The following is a 21053-nucleotide window of genomic DNA, read 5'->3' as shown; positions in this document are numbered from 1 at the left end:
TCTCAGTGGAGGTGCCACAACTCTTTTATTACAGTGCTCAATGAATTACTTCCAGGACACAATTCTGATCTGTAAACTCAACTGTCCCTGGTGCTTATTTACCCACACCAGCTTATTGATGCTCTCTCCAGTTACCAGCTCCTCTTGTGAAGGGTGGACTCTGCTGAATCAGTTCGTTGTTATGTGTCATATTTTCTTTCCTATAGTCCCACTGTTTATTGCATTTCCCCATTTCAGGTTTTTAAAATGGTCTCATCATTAGAATTATTTACATTCTAATGTACCTTTAATGATGGTGTTCACACAGGAATATCTACAGCAATAATATAAGTAGGTATATTTATTTAGTGGAATGATGCTCATGTAGAGGCTAATGCAATAAGTTATAGAATCAGAAATACAGGGCCCTCCAAAGACACATTTTTCCTTGATTTGCCTGTCTTCTCTACAGTCTAAAATTACAAATCAAACAATTCAGAAATGATTATAAAGTGTACATTGCAGACTTTTATTTAAAGGTATTTGCATACTTTTTGGTCACTCCATGTAGAAATGACAACACTTTTACTACATGGTCCCCCCATTTCATAGCACTATAATGTTTGGGACAGTTGTTGTCACAGGTGTTTGTGATTACCCAGGTGTGATTCATTGCTTCATCAGTGCAGGCATAAGATACCTTGGATGGCTTCTACCCTTTGTCATTGTTCAACATGAAAGCAATAGCTGTGAAAAATAAGCCATTATGAGGCGGATAGACAAGAATAAAGGCATTAGAGAAATCAGTAAAACCTTAGAATTGTCTAAATCAACTGTCTGGAACATCATTCAGAAGAAATAACACACTGGGGAGGTTAGTAATCACAAAGGGACTGGTAGCCCAAGAAAGACCTCCACTGCTGATGTACAAGAAATCATCACTATAAGCCCAAAACACCTGTCTGATAGATCATAAACAGTCTTTAGGAGGCGACTCTCCTCAGAAAACTTCATGAACAGAAATACAGAGGCCACACCGCAAGATTCAGACCATTAGCTGGTCACAGAAACAACACAACCAGATTATAGTTTGCAAATATTTACTTGAAAGAGCTAACATAATTCTGGAAAAGGTGTTGTGGACAGACGAGACAAAGATGAACCTGTATCAGAGTGAGGCCCAGAAGAACGTGTGGAGATGAAACTGCCCAAGATCCAAAGCAGACCACCTTATCTGTTTAACATGGTGGGGGGATGTTTTGACTTGGATGTGAATGGCTACCAGTGGTACTGACACACATATCTTCATTGATGATGTAACTGCTGACAACATCTGCATGATGAATTCTGAGGTGTATACAAACATCTCTTCGGCTGAAGTTCCAGTAAATGCTTCCAAACTCATTGGACAACACTTCATCCTACAACAAGATAATGAGCCCACACATACTGCTAAAGCAACGCCTGAGTTTTTCAAAGCTAAAAAAATGGGAAATTCTTGAATTGCCAAGCCAGTCACCTGATATAACTCCAAATGAGCAGGCCTTTCATATGCTGAAGAGAAAACTTAATGAGACAAGCCCCCAAAACCAGAAGAAAATGAAAATGGCTGCATTAGAGGCTTGGCAGAGCATCACTGGAGAAGTCATAGTTATGCAAGGGATATGCAGCAAAGTACTAAATATGACTGTTTTAACATAGTGTAATGAATACTAAACACCATCAGGGCTTTTGTTTTTGCCTCATTTCTTTAAATTTTTAATCCATTGCTCACTTGAACGAACTGAACAAGACCTTCCTTAAAGATATGTGTAACTAATTGAATTTATTGTGGTGTCATTGTATGCTAAAGCAGAGAAAGTTTGAAAAAATGTTTCATGCACGTTTGTCATATGGCACTTTGGCTGACTCAGTTTATCTTCAGCACCACCTTTAATATAACAAAAGCGGTATTAAAAATAGTCAGTAAATTATGCAGTAGCACTTAAATCAAATGTGCATCAATAGCAAGAAACAAAGTTCACATTAAGTTCACAATAAATACATAATCCATAATCCAATATGTCATCATGCCAGCCTTTGTCACCTAGAAGTTGTTGAGGCGGGAGTATTTTATTGATTTGGATGTTTAAAGTAAATAAGACAAGAGGTCCTTATTTGAGTGACTTACAATGATAAAAAATGGCATATGAGGTTATGATCTTTAATTATATTGCCCGCTTCAGATTACTAGTTAAAGTGCAAGTTTAGACCCATGGCCTTCTCTTTTGCCCCAACAACTTGCTGCAGCTTTGGAGGATAGAAACTTTTTATGCTGAAAGAGTGAAAACAAATATATTTTTATTGAACTTTGTTTTACTGACCTAGTGTGGACTGCAAGAAATAGTGTTGCTATCAAAATTAAACAGATTTCACACTTCTGATACTATTTACAGACAGGGTATCATAAGAATAAGGTTACTGTTGGGAAATATCCCTATAAGGTCAATAATTTACTTACTGCTTGACGCCGGGTCATTTTTCCTTTGCTTCATTCTTAAATTCTGCTCTGATGGTGAGTGTGAAACCCTAACAACTAATGCGTAGCATCATCAGTAGTGAGTGTGACGTCATCCACAAGGTATTAAATAGTTAAGAAAACAAACAAATAAATACAGCAAATTTTGCTTAAGGTGTTTGTAATTCCTTGACTACCTTCTTTACAGTATCAGGTATGCTGATATTCTGCTTTTCCATCTCTCTTGCCAGCTGATTATTTTTGAGTTTTCCAAAAATGAGCCCATGTGTGGCCAGAACCCCCTCCACAGTCATGGTTATAGTTTGGGGACAGAAGTCATTGTATGTGTTTTTCATTGGCACTTGCCTCTCAAAGGAGCATTTAGCAGTTGTGGCAGTGAAGGAAAGAAGCATCACATGAAGTCTCTAAACCATTCTCCTTGTTCTTTCTCACTTGCATTTGAAAAGAACCTGTGGCCAAGACGGGGCACAATGTCAGTATATTAGTTAAAGCATTATTAAACATCGATGTTGGTCTAAGTAGTAGAATTGTTAGCATTTAGCAGTAAAGCCAGTAAGTACTGTATGTTGTCACAAGAACGAGACATGGACAGATAAAGGGTTGGGCAGCCACCCGTATAATGTGGTATCCTGGCTGCAAAAGGTCGTTTTTATCAAATAATCAGCACTGAAGTGCATTCAACTGAGTCCAGAACAAGACTGAGGAAACAAAGGAAAAGGGGCAGGTTTTAAAGGGGGAGACAGGAAGTGAGGTCATATGGATCTGGCACGTGGTCTTCCACCATTGGTTCATAGCCGGACGTGACATCAGAGGGACTGGAGCTGGTGTGGCCAACTTCCATTGGCTCAGTCCCGGAAGTGATGTCAGGAGAGCCAGGTGAACTCCCCCGGGTATGGTCTACAGGCAAGGGAGAAAAAGAGTCAGTGCACTCTGCTACACCCCGACATGCCTCCAAACTGCCTTCACTCAAGCCCTTTAGCTGCCTCCCATGTGCACGTGTGTGACAATGTTTACATTCATTTATAAAAAATTTTGTACATGTAGGATATCATAGTGGTGCAGTGGTTAGCATGCCAGCTTCACAGCTCATAGAGTAGGCCTCTGTCGATCTCGTTCTTCAATTTTTGAGTTGATTTTTCCTGGGGTATGTAGATTCCCCTCAGCTAAATTTATACATATTTGTGATAGTATGAGTGTCAACACTAAATTGACTCCATATGAGAAGATGCTGATGTGTTTCGGAGTGTGTACTTCTATGGATGTACACTCTGTCCAGAGATGAATCCTATTTTGTGGGGCAATGCTCCCAGGATAGGCTCCAGCTCTCCACAACCCTGATCTTGATTCAGCTGTTTCAGGAGATGAATTAATGGATTTTCAATATTTTTCTATTGACTTTTCATAAATATATACAACATTTTATACATGTGGGATGTCATAGGAGTGCAGTGGTTAGTATGCCTGGTGCACAGTTCATAGAGATTAGGCTTTAGACTAGGCCTCTGTCAATCTCATTCTTCATTCTATGTGTGTTGATTTCTCTCTGGGTATGTTGGTTCTCCTCCTCTAATCCATAAGAATTTGTGATAGTATGAGTGTCAACCCTAAATTGACCCCATATGAGAACATGTTGATTTGTTCCTGAGTTTGTGGTTCTGTGGATGTACACTCTGTCCAAAATTTAATCCTACCTTGTGGGCAATACTCCCAGGATAGGCTCCAGTTTTCCACATCCCTGAACTTTATTAATCTGTTTCAGGAACTGAATTGATGGATTTCAAATGTTTTTCTATTGACTTTTCATAAATATGGGGAAACTAGTAGGAACACTATGCTAATACTGGGTATAACCTCCTTGTGCCCTCTGTTTTTCATGGCATAGATTACACAAGATGTTTGAATCATTTCTTTGACATTCTGATCTACAGGGTATGCTGACATGACTGCCTTAGAAATTTTTTGCAAATTTGTCACCTGCACATTCATGTGTTCTACCACATACTTTTTCAATTGGATTCAGATCTGGTGACTGGGAAGGCCACTAAGGAACACTGAACTCATTGTTCCATTCATGAAACCAGTTTGAGATGACTTTTGTTTTGTGAAATGGTGCATCACCATTCTGGAAGTAGCCATTAGGAGATTGTTAAATTATGGCCATAAATGGATGCACATGGTCAGCAGTAATACTTAGATAGGTCTTAGCATTCACACAATTATTGACTACTATTAATGGACCCAAAGTGTGCCAAGAACACATTACCCACACAATTATGGCACTACCCCCAGCCTGGACTGTTGACACAAGGAAGGTTGGATGCATGCTGTTGGCACCTAATTCTCAAACTATTCTGTCCTAGTAGAAACTGGAGACCATCAGACCAGGCTGCATGTATGTTGTCTTCAGCTGGCCAGTTTTGGTGGGCCTGTGCCCACTGCAGTTTTAAATGTCTGTTCTTGGCTGACATGAGTGGAACCCAACCTGGTCTTCTGCTGTTTTAGCCCATCCACCTCAAGGTTCTGTGCATTCTGAGATGTCTGTCTGCTCACCACAGTTGTAAAGAGTGGTTACCTGAGTTACCGTTCCCATTCTGTAAGCATGATTTAGTTTGATCCTTCTCCTCTGACTCCTCTCATCAGCAAGATGTTTCTGTCCACACAACTGCCACTCATTGGATGTTTCTTGTTTTTCCCCTTACTCTGAGTAAACTGTAGATACTGTTGTCCATGAAAATCCCAGGAGATCAACAGTTAAAGAATCATTTAAACCAGCCTGTCTGGCACCAACAAACAGGCAACACTCGAAATCCCTGAGATCACAATTTTTGATGTAACATTAACTGGAGCTCCTGACTTGTATCTGCATGATTTAATGCATTGCTCTGCTACCACATGATTAGCTGATTAGATAATTGCATGGATAAGCAGTTGCACAGGTCATCCTAATAATCTGCTCAGTGAGTATACACTGTATATATTTTTTAAAAAACCGGAATGATATGTCAGAAAATTCAAGTGGTTTAATCATATGAGCAACCAAATAAATTTACATTTTTAAACTCTATTAACTATTATTTTTAGAGCTCCACATTAGGTTTGCTATTAATTTTAAAATCACTGATTTTTTTTTAATAATGTATTGAACAAATGAAAATTGGTCATTCCGAATGCAAACAATTTTAAGTTTCAGATTCAGTCTACAATAAAAGCTTTTGTTATTGGTCCTCGGATGCTTTATAAGTTTAGCAAAGGACATTTCTTTTGTGACCTACTAAGAACACAACAAATGACAAAGAATAAAGGAAATAAAAGAATCTCTAAGTGAATTCTTATAATGGTGCCTTTTATCATTTTTTTAAATAGAAATTTTGAAATTTCAAACTGTGAATAATGTTTTGTGTGGTCCATAGAAGATCCTTGTGGCTTACTTTTCATAAAAGTCACTTGCTGCATTAAAAACATTAAACTTTGATACATGTAGAAAATAATAGGCATGGACTAAGATGAAAAGCCTTTAGATGCCTTAAATGATCACTATCTCTGGAAGAAAAATGTATTTTTTTGGTGCACAACTTTTTAAAGTCTTATCATAAATACTTTGATAATGAAAATTATCATTGTATGACATTGGAAATATAGTGTTTAAAATTCAAATATAAATGATTTTATATGAAAACTAATACAGTTGTGCTTGAAAATTTGTGAACCCTTTAGAATTTTCTATATTTCTGCATAAATATGACCTAAAACATCATCAGATTTTCACTCAAGTCTTAAAAGTAGATAAAGAGAAACCAGTTAAACAAATGAGACAAAAATATTATACCTGGTCATTTATTTATTAAGGAAAATGATCAAATATTACATATTTGCGAGTGGCAAAAGTATGTTAACCTTTGCTTTCAGTATCTGGTGTGACCCCCCTTTGCAGCCATAACTGTAACTAAACGTTTCCGGTAACTTTTGATCATTTCTGCAGACCGGCTTGGAGGAATTTTAGCCCATTCCTCCTTACAGAACAGCTTCAACTCTGGGATGTTGGTGGGTTTCCTCACATTAACTTGGCCATTCCAAAACATTCATTTTATTCTTCTTTAACCATTCTTTGGTAGAACGACTTGTGTGCTTAGGGTCGTTGTCTTGCTACATGACCCACCTTCTCTTGAAATTCAGTTCATGGGCAGATGTCCTTACATTTTACTTTAGAATTCTCTGATATAATTCAGAATTGATTGTTCCATTAATGAAGGCAAGCCATCCTGGCCCAGGTGCAGCAAAACAGGCCCAAACCATGGTGGAGGTACTACCACCACCATGTTTCACAGATGGGATAAGGTTCTTATGCTGGAATGCAGTGTTTTCCTTTCTCCAAACATAACATTTTTCATTTAAACCAAAAAGTTCTGTTTTGGTCTCATCCATCCACAAAACATTCTTCCAATAACCTTCTGGTTTGTCCATGTGATCTTTAGCAAACTGCAGATGAGCAGCAATGTTTTTTTTGGAGAGCAGTGGCTTTCCCCTTGCAACCCTGCCATGCATACCATTATTGTTCAGTGTTCTCCTGATGGTGGACTCATGAACATGAACATTAGCCAATGTGAGAGAGGCCTTCAGTTGCTTAGAAGTTACCCTGGGGTCCTTTGTGATCTCGCTGACTATTACACCTTGCTCTTGGAGTGATCATTGTTGGTCGATCACTCCTGGGGAGGGTAACAATGGTCTTGAATTTCCTCCATTTGTACACAATCTGTCTGACTGTGGATTGGTGGAGTCCAAACTCTTTAGAGATGGTGTTGTAACCTTTTCCAGCCTTTCTTAGAATAATAGGTCATGTGCAGCCTCAAAGGATGAGTGCTATACCTTAGCATGTGTTACAGAACAACACCTCAGAGGCTAGACAGCTTAAGTTAATGTGTGTTACATTAAATTCAGTGCCAGACTATTAAAAGAATACTCACCAATTATGAATATTCAGATTGTGAACCATAAAGACTGAGTTTTTTTTTGTTTTTGTCCCCAAGGAAAGGGTTGTACCTTTTCAGCATTAATACTAACAATAGCAGAGTAAAAGATCAAAAGTGGTTTATAATAATTAACCTTTTATTAACTGGTAAATTCCAAGTTATATATAGTAACAGAGTATTACAATTACAAATATGTGGTGGATAATGGCAAAAAACACAGACATGCATTCTGGGAGATTGCCCTAAAATCTCCAAAATTTGGCCATTGTGTCCAGGCAAGTTATCTGACCAATTTGGACAATCTGGACAATTAAATCATTGCAGAACAACAGTTATCAGATGGAATGAGGCGTCATTCTCTGACTCCTGGGAATGTGTAGACTAGACGTTAATGTTAAAAAAACATTAAAAAGGGGTTCAACAGGTGTGTTGTGAAACAAACAGTTCTCATCTGCAAGAGAGGCCTGGTAAAACTGAACTTTGGCTTACCTTTCGACAAACAGATCACATGCTTGACAGTCTTTTCAAAGGACAAGTATTTAATTGGCTGTAATTGTTCAGTTCACATGCTGGTTTATCAGAAACCTACAACAGTTATTTTTCCCTTCAAATGCAACCAGTTCTATCACTCTTTGATGTGTAGACAAGGTTACTGTTGATACAGTGCTTAGAACAGGCATCTGCACTCAGGACATATATGGTAGGTTAATTAATAAAAAATATTTTTCTGTCCATACTTGCTCCAGAATCCCATAGTGTCCAGAAAGGCAATGCATATTTAATGCTTAATAAATAATTTTAGAAGATAAAGTCTTTAGAAAATATCCAATTTTTGATTATCAAAACCACTTGGCTATTTCAGGATTGCAGGATTTAGAGTAAGAAGGGAAACAACTGCAACAGAGGGAATGCTCATTATTAAATAAATTGACAATCATGAATATATTAAGTTATGGATAGTGTTACAAATTGGGACACCTTGCTAGTATTTCTTTCCTGTTGTCTTGTTGTGACTTTGAGCTTTAGGAAATTTTAATACATTGGCTTCTTGCATTATTTATTAGCAGCTCTGAAATTTATCAGTACTCCTTTACTAGGGACTCAACTTCCAGAAAGCATACTACATTACATCACTGATGCTTTGCTTGTTCGTTCAGTGCAGTGTCCAGGATTCAAACCTCAAATAAGTTTAGTGTGTGTGCTTTTAGTAATAAACATCCTGATGACCGACTTTTAGAAATTCTCTTCATTTTGTTAGATGTTTAGGTTTTGGTGGTAGTTCTTCTGTTAATTTCCCTTTTGTCAACATTCACCATTTAGCATTTCAGTTTTGGCAACGATTTTTCTGAGTTTTGAAATTTAGTTTCCGCTGCCCTAATTGTTTGCCAAATTCCACTTCACTGAGAGAAATAACACTAACACATCAAATGTATCTTTGTAAGTATGTTTAAAATCATCGTACTTATGAAAGAACTCATACTGTAGATATAAAGTGAGAGAGTGCTTTGCAACATCTGATCACACTGTGCTTAGAGTTTGCTCATTTGTTTCAGTTTTCTCCAAGTTCCAAGTTTCTTTTCCTACTTTAGAAAGCTCTAGGAATGTTGAGTAAATTTAATGTAGCCCAGTGAGAGTGAGTATAGATATGCCTTGGATTGGCCCCCAGTTCCAAAATAGTTTTTTTTAATACTGTCAAGATATGTTCTGGTTCACAAACTTGCTAAAGAAAAAGTGGGATTAGAAGATATTTAGATGGATGGAGGTATACAACAATTGAAGAATGAAAGAGAACTCGGGTATTTCTACAGTGTCATGACTGTAATCTAGTTATCATATTGGGACTTTTTAAGAATGCTTTGTAATAACAAGATCAATAACAAAGAATTTCTAGATATTCTCTAAAATCAGGCAACTGTTACATCATGTATCGTCAGAAAGTGGCTGGCTTGTATTTGGAAATAAACATTTGCCTGGTTTTGCAGTGTAACGTAGCACACTGGTCACAACTCCATGTTAACCCACGCCATGCTGTACCCACCTGGAGACACTGTTGTGGAAAGCCTTGATAACATGTCAAAATCCAGACAGGATGGACCTCAAGCATTTTACTTCTACATAATGTGCTAATGTGGATGAGGATATGCAAACACAGCTAGTAAGATGAATTTAATAACAATAATAATTATAAAAAAATAATCATGCTCTTTTGGTTGCTAATTTTGGAGGTTAGTCCAAAACCAAACAATCTGGTGATTTGAAGTTAGGATTAAACAATGGAAAATGCCTCTGGTAACACTACTGTTATTTATTTTAAACAAACAGGACATGTGGAAATTTGTGTCAGTCACTGTTGTTAATGGGTGTAGAGAGCCAGTCTGGGTGATAGTCAAGTGAAAAACACTGAGAACCATTCATCTGTCAATGATCTCCAGCTAATGAGAGTGTCAACACAAGATTAGCAACAACTCTGTGCTTTTCTTTCAAGTTTTTAAACAACTTTGCCATTACCATTACAAGATGCAATTAGATGACGACTATGAATGAATATTTCCAGCAAAACATAAATAAATCAAAGTATTGTAAACTGTGACAATAAATAAATAACATCTTGAAATGTGAGAATAAATAATTGAATTTATCAGGAATATATTATTTGTTGCTTATTTATTTATTTATTTTTTAATTTCAGTGACACACATGCAACTCAAAATACCATAAGTCTGAAAACTGCCACTTTCTCTCATCAGAGTTGAAGGGGCGGGTTCATCGAGCACTGTGTTTTGATTGGTGATTTGCTGGATGTAAACCTTTGACCACATTTACAGCAGACACTTAAAATGCAAACCCCTAATGGTGTATTTGGAGTTTCTTGAATTAAAGTAGCGCAGTAATTCTTGGCAACTTTTTCTTGCTCTTGTATCCGACACACACAAATCTAAGCATACGCATGAGCCAAAGAATTCCCAAGTCAAGCAAAGCAAATACATCCAAACTTGGGGCAATTCACCAGTCAAAAATCAATAGTTGGTAGAGCCCACCCTCTCAGTTTTGATGAGTGAAAGTGATCATTTTAATTTTAGGTATTTACGTTGTGTGCAGTGCCACTGAAATAATTAAATGAAGAAATATATAAGCACCAAAAATATATTTTGCAACACATTTAATTATTCTTACAGTTCATGTTGTATTTTTTGTCTATTGTCTCATTCCCCAGTACTTTTATTCAATAGCACTTTTTAAAAAAATATTTTGTCCAAAATATTCTTCCATAGAAAGCAAATAATAAAAAATAAATGTTTGAATGGATGGCTATTAAGAAGACAAGAGATCAAGTACTTGAATTAATACCTTTTTTTCTGCAAGCAATGAGTAAATACCAGATTAGCGATTTTAATACTGGCACTGTAAATTATGCTTTAAATTTGTTAATACCTGGTGTAGGGAATAAAGTAGAAAGCTCTCAGAGGTTACTGTCATCAAAGAAACATCTAAGTATCACTCGATCAAGAGCAGCTGGAATGGATAGGTAACAGGCAGGTCAAAGTAAATGAGAGTTTCATAAATGGAGAAAGATGTGAGATAATACAAAGGCAGCAACAAGGGCACACTTTTTGAAAAGGACCAAAGTAGTAGAAAGAAGCCAGTGGAAAATGTATGATGGAATATAACATCTGGATTGCCCCATCTTTTGTAGAAAAAAAAGAGTTAGATGGCAATAGGGAATTATAGTAGTCCAACATGTGTGTATTTTACTGGTTGAATTGATTATGTAATTTTATAGCTTTTTGAACAGTACACTTTGCATATGTGAATTTTACTCTGAGTATCTTTAAGCAATAAATAAAAGCCAGCTTTCTGACATCATATATCTGAATCTTTTAAAATAATTCATAAGTTTTATCATTTATTTTCAGCATCACCAGCATATCATGCAGCATGTGCATCATAATTACATGAACAGCCACTACTCAATTTGTTTGCCATCTTGTTAGTGAAAAATGAAAGCAAGCCAGTAACTGTAATAAGATAAATCATCGGGTGTCTAAGAAAGCAATACTGGATCGGACGTCTTCATCATGGAAAAGAAATATTGGCTTCAGCTTCCTCAAATGTTTGCTTAAGAAAAGTCTTTCAGCTTTTGTTTTTTTTTGTTTTTTCATTACATTTCTATGTGTTGTTAAACATAGGTTTTGCAGTTTCAGGCTAATTTTGTTTTCCAATTTCAAGTTTGTTAATTGCAGTTATAACTGTTATAATAACATATTATGTGATCAAGGCTTTATTGCTTCTAGTGATTAATAAGTCTTTTGTTATAAAAAAAATACATGTACAGTAATTAACACCAGGCGTGCAAATGTTAAAATCAAAGCTATACTAATGAATAACTGAAAATAATGAAAATAATTATTGAAAATATAACCATTTTGAAGTGCTAAGTGGCACTGTGGTAGTGATGCTGCCTCTCAGTATGGAGACTGTTAACAAGTAAAAACTAATAAAAAGATTGAAGAATCTGTATTGTAAGGTTACTGCTAGCTTTATTTCGACAGAGACATTTTTGTATTACAACTGGTTATGTATGCAGTGAGGAGTCAAGCAAAATGACACCTTTTATTGGCTAACTGAACAGAATACAATATGCAAACGTTCGATGAAACTAAGGCCCTTTCTTAACCTGCCTGAAGAAGTGGTCTCATTTGCCTCGAAAGCTTGCATATTGTAATCCGTTCATCTTGCCAATAAAAGGTGTCATTTTGCTTGACTTCTGATTGTATCCATAATGGCTAACACAGTACAACACCATACTACTACAGGTTATGTACAGAAGCAGAAAAAAAGAAAAAGGAATTGACAGGAATTAGAGGATGGTATGCTTGAGTAGAGACAGTTGGAAATAAAGGAAACCTACACAGAAGAATGTCCCCTGAATTCTGTGTCTCTGTCTCTGACAACCAGAATTGACCCAGCCCATACACTTTACTTAAGTTAAATTTACTTGGTTGTAGCTGTTACTTACCTTCTTTTTCCCAGATTTTTGGAGACTAGTTACAACAGTCGTAAAGGTTCTCAGATTTGCAATCACCAAGGACTTTTTATGGATGTTGTAGCAATGCGTCCTCAGCAAAGTGGCTACAGCACATCAACAAAACTACAATGTTTTGGAATGTTACGGGTATATGAATAAATACGCGTCCGCTGTCTTTATAAATCATTAGATGACATCAGAGTTTTACCTTAGCAGTGCTGAGCTATGATACTTGATTGTGCAATGCTGCAAAATTGGTGATGTACTCCTGCCAGAAGAGGAAGAAAGGATGAAGATTAGAAATGTCAGTATTCCTGATCTTACAGTAGAGGGTGCATATCAGGCTAAGCAGGCCATCATCAAGATCAACATATTTACAAAATGATTTTCTTTTGTTTATTGGTTTGCATTTAATTGGATTTGGGGGATATTCCATATAAATTTGAGAAATAAGCACAATATGCATTATCCAAATGAGTGTAGGAACATTAACTACATAAAATTACATTTTCATTTAATAATTGTAAAAACTGATTACATAAATTAAATGAATACAAACTGCCTCAAAGCTATCTACAGTAGATGGTTTCTGTGTATGTGAAAGAGAGCAAAGTTATGCTGTGATGCTCTGACATGTCTTCTCTTCACAATCTCATCACACTTATCTTCCTCTCACTGCTAGAAAAGCGGCTACTGTCTTTAGTAAACAACGACACTCCATTGACATCTAAAAGAAGAACGAACTCTTCCTTTTTTATGGCTCATGTTTATCATTTCTTTTGTGATTTTCTAAGAAACAATAGTTGTTTGATTCTGGTCCTATTTCTAGGCTTTGTTATAATTATTTAACAACTTATGGTGCCACATTTACTTCATATTACTTTAAGCAACTTTATTTCATCCCATCGGAGATTGTTGCAAAAATTACACTACATGATAAAAGTGATGTCAGTCAGTTATTTTTCAAAATACTTTTTTATGCTTTTAGGGCAAGTTTAACAAAGATGTACCTTATATTCATTTGTAAAAAATCTGATTAAGATGAAATGAAGTAGCATGTGCATCGCATATCCATCCATTCATTATTCAACCCGCTATATCCTAACTACAGGGTCACGGGGTCTGTTGGAGCCAATCCTAGCCAACACAGGGCACAAGGCAAGAAACAGACCCTGCAGGGCACACACACACACACATATACCCACACCAAGCACAATTTAGGATCACCAATGCACCTAACCTGCATGTCATTGGACTGTGGGAGGAAACCCAAGCAGACACGGGGAGAACATGCAAACTCCACACAGGGTTGACCTGGGAAGTGAACCTGGGTCTCTTAACTGCGAGGCAGCAGTGCTACCCACTGCGCCACCTTGCCACCCGCATCACATATATATATATCATAAAGTTATTCGTTAATCTCTAAACGCATATTGTTTTCGGGAAACTCGCCCTGTTCTCTTGTTGTTTCTTTGCTTCTGTAAGCAATACATAGTTTAAAATTTCGCATAATTAAATTACAAATAGTTTCACAACATAGCACTCAGTAAATCACTGCTTATTTAAAAGAAGGTGGGTACAAAAAAATAATGTAGCTTGAAAGTGTGAATAAAGCACATTCTTTCATCCATTATCTGAAATCACCATTTACCTTACATGACTGTGAGAAGAAGCTACCTATTCTAGTACCACTCGGTGCATTTTGCACGTACATCATTTAGAAAACTGGCAACTCTTGACATCTCTCCATTATAACCACAAAAGGTGTCAGTATGAACTGTGGTATAGCATTCTGAATTTTTTGGTGGTATGAACACTGTATTAAAAATACATATCAAATATTTGGTCATGTCCGAGCTAGGTGTTCTAAGCTGATGTAAAATAAATCAAACTTACTCTGGGAAAAGCAGATAAGAATGGTTGGGTATGTCGATTTTACTAAAATAAGCATGACAATGAAACTGCTTGTTTTATAATATCATAAAGATCCAGACACAAGCGTGTGAGTGTGGGTGTGTGGCACCTGGCCTGTTTCTTGACTTGTGCCTTATGCTGCAGTGATAGACTCAAACACCTCATGACCCTTGAAATAAGCATATATAATAATTCTATGTTATGCTACAACATTTTATGTTATGCATATGGTCATCAAGAGTTACCTCTCCGGATCTTAGCAGTTCAGGTCAAACATTTTCTGTTATATAGCTGTGCATTTCTAGTCCTCATGTGGCACAGAGGCTTCAGGAAATTCTGTTAAAATGAAATAATTTAAAAGATGATAAGAAAAAAGATTACCTGAAACTTAATTGAAACTCCAGTTTCACACTAGAAATAAAAATCTTTAAATTATGCTGCCCAACCATAAAATTGCTTTGCTCTCATACTCAAGAACAGGATTGCCGTTGTAATCATTTCTCTTTTTCAGGACTCAGTAGTTTTGTGAGTGGACTGGTGGACTTCAATTCTCACTCTGTGGATGATGTGTTCAAATTGTGCTGAGTCATGTCTGTGTAATGTAGCAGAAAAATTCCTAAAAGTATCTTTGTGTGCTTTGTCATTTGTGTATGAATTTATTACTGTTCTGAGTGTATCTGTCCTGTGAAACTAAGATGTTTTGTACCTATCGTGTCCTGAAAAGTCACCAAGGGAACAATGAGATAATTGTAATTAAATACATTTTATTTTTAAGAATTTATAAAGAAGAAGGTTCTCTTTAGAATTTAATGTTTGTGTGTGTGTACTAAAATTTGTTTAAGTATCTTTAGACTGTTATATAATTTTAAGACATAGATTAAGTTATACCATTTATTAATCTTGATGTTGATTGGTGGAAACTAAAATGCTTCCTAAACTATGTTAAGCAAATTAACCCACCTTATTTTAGATACTGGTTTGTTATTTTAGTCAATTAGCCATGATGAACCGATCAAGTACATTTAGGTGGCTTGCTCCTTCAGGCTTGTTGTAATAAAAAGACATCCATCTTGGGTTCGATCACTTATGGTGACTCTTGACTATTCTTTACTTACAGTGCAGTTTTGCTATGAAGTCCCTGAACTGAGCTCTGATCTGTTACATTATTTCTGCATTGTCAACACTGAAGCTTACTCTGCTATATTTGCTACTCTCTTAACTTTAAAATGAAGTGGAAAAATACAAGGATTGTGTAGATTTCTAATTTGAAGTGTGTAAAGCATGGTTGTTACGCACACTCTCATATGTAAAGTGTATATTGACATATATACAGTATGGATGTAATGTGATCTAAAGTCATTTCCTGGACAAATCACTATGTGAAATTTGCACATACTTCAACTCCTTTGTAGATTTCTATGCAGATTCCAAAGAAGGGTAAATTATTTTATTTTAAAATGTGATCAACTATGAGTAAGTGTAAATGCATATGAGGATATCCTGTAATTAATTGCCATTCCAACCTTTCTCCCGATATCTTCGGACAGGATTTGACTCCCCTTAGTTTATTAATGTCCTTTAATTTAAAAAGAAAGGGCAGAAAATGAATCCATGTGTTTAAATATAACAGTTCATGTATTCTAGTATTATCATGCTTTTAAAATATGTGCTCTCTAGTGTACTGATTTAACCTAAAAAAAAAAATCTGTAATGTGATATCTTGACAATTCATCAATGCAGACTATTTTAGGGTGTGCTGAGCTTGGGTGTATTTATGAAATTATCCTGGGTTCTAAAGAAATAACCATTTGTGTTTTATTACCATTCATTTTTATATATAAAAAAAAATCCTGGTTGTTTTTCTTCTACTGAAATTTGTATTAATTTTCATTCATTTGCTTTTGTATTGCTCATTTTTACAATAATTTTGCAGCCCGTTTTTTTTTTTCCTTTTAATCAAGATCATAGCAGCTCATGTTTTCATTTTTTTGTGTGCATTTTTTTACGAACACATTTTTTACAGTTTTAATCAGACTTTTTTTTTTTTTAAATTGAACTACTTCTGAATGCACTTTTTACGAAATGTTTTTAAGAAACCTACTGTTTTTTGAATTCTCTTTTTCCCCCCTCTACTCTTTTCCCGTTGACCTTAGGAGCCAACACAAAGAAACAAGCAGATGATATAACCAATAATGAGCGCAGTGAAGATGAAGGTATTTTTTCTTTTAAAAAAACGAAAGAAAAGCTCGATGATGATGCATGAAAATAAACCTTTTGATTTTTGGTGATTTATTTTTTACCTTGAAGAGCATACTTATGTGCACCTCTTCATTTTTTTCTATATATTATTTTTAAGCCATTTTATTCTAGCCATATTAGCATATAGATGGCTTCAGTTCCCTTGTGAGATAAGCTAAAGGTTATCTCAAAATACGTGTGAAGCGAACAACATAATAAATGTTCTTTATAAATGAATTTACTCCCTTTCAGCAGCAAAAAATGAATATGAGAAATAAACATATGCATGACTTTAATTGTTATTTTCCCTTAAATTATTTCAGTAAACAAATAATGATTTTCTTTTTTTCTTTGCATAATGCAGCATGAAAATTAACCCATGTTTTGTTAAATTGTAGTTTTTATAACATCTGTGATGGAAAGCATCATTGTGATATCAGGAGCTTGTTCTTTTGCATGGAAACAGGTGTCCCTTTTATTTTAATTATATTGTGATCTGACAAACATGGAAATTGGCAATGACCCTAACATGCATACTTCAAATATAATACTAACCCATAATGAACAGTAAGTGTTCTGTGGCCTTTGATTTCATTCTCTTTCAGCTATTCTGTTCACAGTAGGTGTTTTCTGAAACTCTTACTAAGCCTCCAGTGAATATAAGAACACATTTACAGATATTGGAGTAACAGATTAGCACAAATTTAATACTGAAATGCATGTGGAACACCTCAAATCTCTAGACTACACTATAAATAGATATGTAATGCAGAACATACAACCCAGTATTAAAATTGACTATAATAATCTCGGGCAGTTTATTCAGAATCTTCACAATACTCCATGTTTGCAGAAGAATTAGGCAAAAAAGACAGAAAGAGATCATTTACAATATTAAAATGTATGGAGAGCACCAAGGCAATAGTTGTTTACATGTTTGTTTTTTTATCATAGTTTCAGTTACTTCTTCTTTCTTATGAAACATGTCTCCAGTAACTTATTTTTAGCTGTTTTGCACAATTATCAACACTGTTCTCCTAGACTAGGCAAATTATTTCACACAAGAGCAGTCTTTAAGCTTTATGTCTGTTTACATTTGAAGGCACAAGGTTGAAAGCTTGCATCTTGAAGTTGGGGATATTCTGGGGTAAGTGCAATGATGGTGATAAAAATAATCCTTCACCAATTTTTTATATGAAATTTTCAGCTAGTCAGTATGAAACTTTTTTCAATGAATTGAGATATGGTTACATTATTTGGTGAGTAAAAGAATAAAATGACAAAATCTTTCTAAATTAAAGGGAGGGTCTAAACAGCAGTTCTAACTTTATATTATTAATTAAATTATAAAGAAGAGAGTGCTATGTTTAGAGAGAAAGGTTTAATTGGATGGTATACAGCCATTTATAACTATGAAAAGTTTATTTAAATAAATGAATATAATCAGATATATTTGGACTGAAGGGATGATTTGCTACCATGGAAGAAATCCAGAACAAAACAGAGAAGGCTCTAGACATAGTAACAAAAGATGAGCACAGGAAATATTAACAGGAATGGCAGAAAGTGCTGGGGAAACTGCATTGTGTCTCAAGGGGCCTCATATATGAACAGTGCGTATGCACAAAAATGTTCCATACACCCGCTTCCAAGCACACTTTGAGGTGTATAAAAAGCAAACATTATGTAAAGCCACACACACCATGTGTACGCAGGTTTCTGCTCGATTTTGCAAACGGGCAGCTCCCAGTGTCGAAGCAGTGCTACTGTTTATGTGTCATTTCCCTTCTTTTACATAGTCACATCCGTGACACAGGCGTTATCAAATATACTGAAATGAATTGCATATCATTTACAAATTTAATTCACTTGATTGTAATCATTCTGTAACAATATAATGATGCATAGAATAGCCAAACTTTTCCAAATACCATGGTTGCTTTATCATTGTTAGAAGATATTGCAAATGGAAGAATTAGAAGAGAGTGAATATTTATAGATGATGATGATGATCACTTTTGTTTTCCAAAAGCTATTCCTTTTGTAGCTGTTTGCTGAAATGGCACCAGCTTTACAAAGGCAGACTTTGAGAGATTGTGCTCTACTTGCTCCTTTGAGTCGCACCATGCTGGCTTTATAGGATGGTATTATCGTCTTGTCATCCAGAAATGTAAGACTTCCTTACACTGTGGTTGACAGCAACGTCTGGTTTTCCAAATGTAATTGGAACAGTCACCTGCATGTATATTGTTTTTGCAACAGTGCTGGACAAGTTAAGTCAGCCAGAGATAATCACCAAAAGAATGAGCTGGCATTACATCATCTATAAAAAAGGCAACTGTGCATAGTCGCTGGTGCTTTTCCAGATGGTGGGGCAAAAGGCAAGCAATCCTTTTAAGGATAGCAAGGCACCTCAAAGAGCCATGTAAAGAACAGAGAATCCATCCATTGTGGCGCTCGGTGCAGACATACAGTATAAAGGCACCTTCACACAATTAATTTATGTGAATAGAAAGAATTTCCACTCTATAAATGTTCTTTGTTCACAGAAAGTGTGTCGCATTGTGCAAGTATGTAGAATTGCTGCATAATGTGGCACACAATCATGGCTTGCCTGTACCTGAAGAGATGCGGTATGATGAACCTGATCCACCACATGATCAGCCAAACTGGACAGTGTTACAACAACGTTTGAATGTAATTAGCAAAAACAGGTAATAAAATGCAGCTTTTATTTTTTTAACCAGTTCATTTAATTTGTGGTCAATATCACGTAGTACAACCTTTATATTCCTTAGTTCATTGGCCTCATCTCTCGCAGCATCCACTACTGCATTTTCAAACTCCAGATCAATGTCTGACAGCACACAACCAGATGGTCTCTCAGTGTAGCCAGTGCCTGAAGATGTGCTTGGCACAGCAGCACCATAACCACGTGGACTTGCGTCCTTGGCATGGGGGTCAGCTTTTGTAATATTCTCTAAAACAGAATAAACAGATGGTTCCGCTGTGATTCTCCTTTTCATGTCAACTTTGATGCCTAACCACTTTTTTATTTTGGGCACTGTGCGACTTTCTGAACTTGAACCTTCGAGTATCTCCAGCATGCTGTATCACTCCATCAACTTCCTTTTGGTGCTTATACCACTGCTTAAGGCAACAAATAGTAAGTTTTACTTGCCTCCACTTCACATTCCCTGAAATTCTTCTATTTTACATATGCTTTAACCATTGTCTTTTAACAAAACACCAAAAGGAAGGGGCTATTTATATTGATTTGCATATTCAAATATGCCACATGCTGGAAGGAATTCGGGGTGGGACTGATGTGCATGCATGTGTGTTAAATTTTGCGTTTATTGGGATTTACTGTATGAAGGAGAAGTGCGTGGAATTTGGGTATGCACAGTTTTATGTATCTGGATGTGCATATGAACATTTGCAGTTTTGTCTGTACACAATATTTTAGTATGAATTCTATGCATGGCATTACACATGAGGCACAAGAGTATTTTGAGGGTGATTAAAAGGGAATTGCTGTAAGTTTTTATAGTTGCATGTATTTTTGTGTTCCCATATGTATGTATGTTGGAATTTGATTCAGAGAACAACAAACTGGTTTGCCAGACATCTGTAAGTAGATGATCTATTTCTCATGGAGGATGCAGAGATATTACTCAGGATATCAATAACAAAAAATATAAAGATGTCAAAAACAGTAAGTGTGCCAGGTAGGCCAGTAGTTGTAGTAGGCGCAATTTATGCAAGTTTAGGGCTGTTCACATATCATTCAGCACCAAAACATAAAATATGATCCAAGTGGCAGTAGTGGGCTTTCTAATTCAGTTGAGTTAGTGTATGTGCAAACCATGTCAGTGTGGTAGATAGCATTGTAACATAATAATATGCCACCCAGCAAGTAAATAATGTGTTGTTGAAAGTCCAAGTGTAATAATAATGCCTTATATGAGTGGCTTTGCGGGCTGTATTTGTTTGGTTTCATGCTGTAGAGTTGTCGTGTATGAGCAGTGTAAATGTATTTGTATAGAACATTGCAAAATAGCAACACCCCTAGCCACTTCTCCCCATTAACCCAATAACCCCCCACTTCCCCAGTGGGGCCCTTCTGTATTCTGTTAGAAAGAATCTGGTCACACTTTTATTAACAGTTTACCTTCTGCTTTCTTTTACATCAAAGCAATTTATCTCAATCTTTGCTTTCATCTTCAAACATAAAGTACATTTTAGCCAGTGTTTTGAGGTAAAATGAAGGTCCATATTTAACAATTATGAAAATATAGTTTATTGTCTGAAACTTAATACAGAAAATACAACAAAATGTTTTTCCTCCAACTTTACCATCTGAATCCAAATTGTCTAAATTTATTGATTTGAAAATGATTTAAGAAGC

The 21053-nt window shown here is 35.9% G+C and overlaps 1 protein-coding gene across 2 annotated transcripts in view; it reads left to right on the top strand.

Moving 5' to 3' along the window:
* Positions 1 to 21053, top strand: part of nlgn4xa (neuroligin 4 X-linked a) — a 607526-nt gene that overhangs the window by 149796 nt on the left and 436677 nt on the right. The window contains exon 3 of one of the 2 annotated variants that reach the window (XM_039743573.1): positions 16558 to 16617. The exons of the other annotated variant lie outside the window; for it this stretch is intronic. Within the exon in view, the coding sequence (XP_039599507.1) occupies positions 16558 to 16617 (60 nt within the window). The remainder of the gene's footprint in view (positions 1 to 16557; positions 16618 to 21053) is intronic. 2 annotated transcript variants of the gene reach the window in all.

This window comes from Polypterus senegalus, chromosome 2 (genome assembly GCF_016835505.1).
Source record: "Polypterus senegalus isolate Bchr_013 chromosome 2, ASM1683550v1, whole genome shotgun sequence".
Classification (NCBI taxonomy): Eukaryota; Metazoa; Chordata; class Cladistia; order Polypteriformes; family Polypteridae; genus Polypterus; species Polypterus senegalus.
The sequence above is the reverse complement of the archived record's forward strand: the minus strand, read 5'-3'. Positions and strand labels throughout refer to the sequence as shown.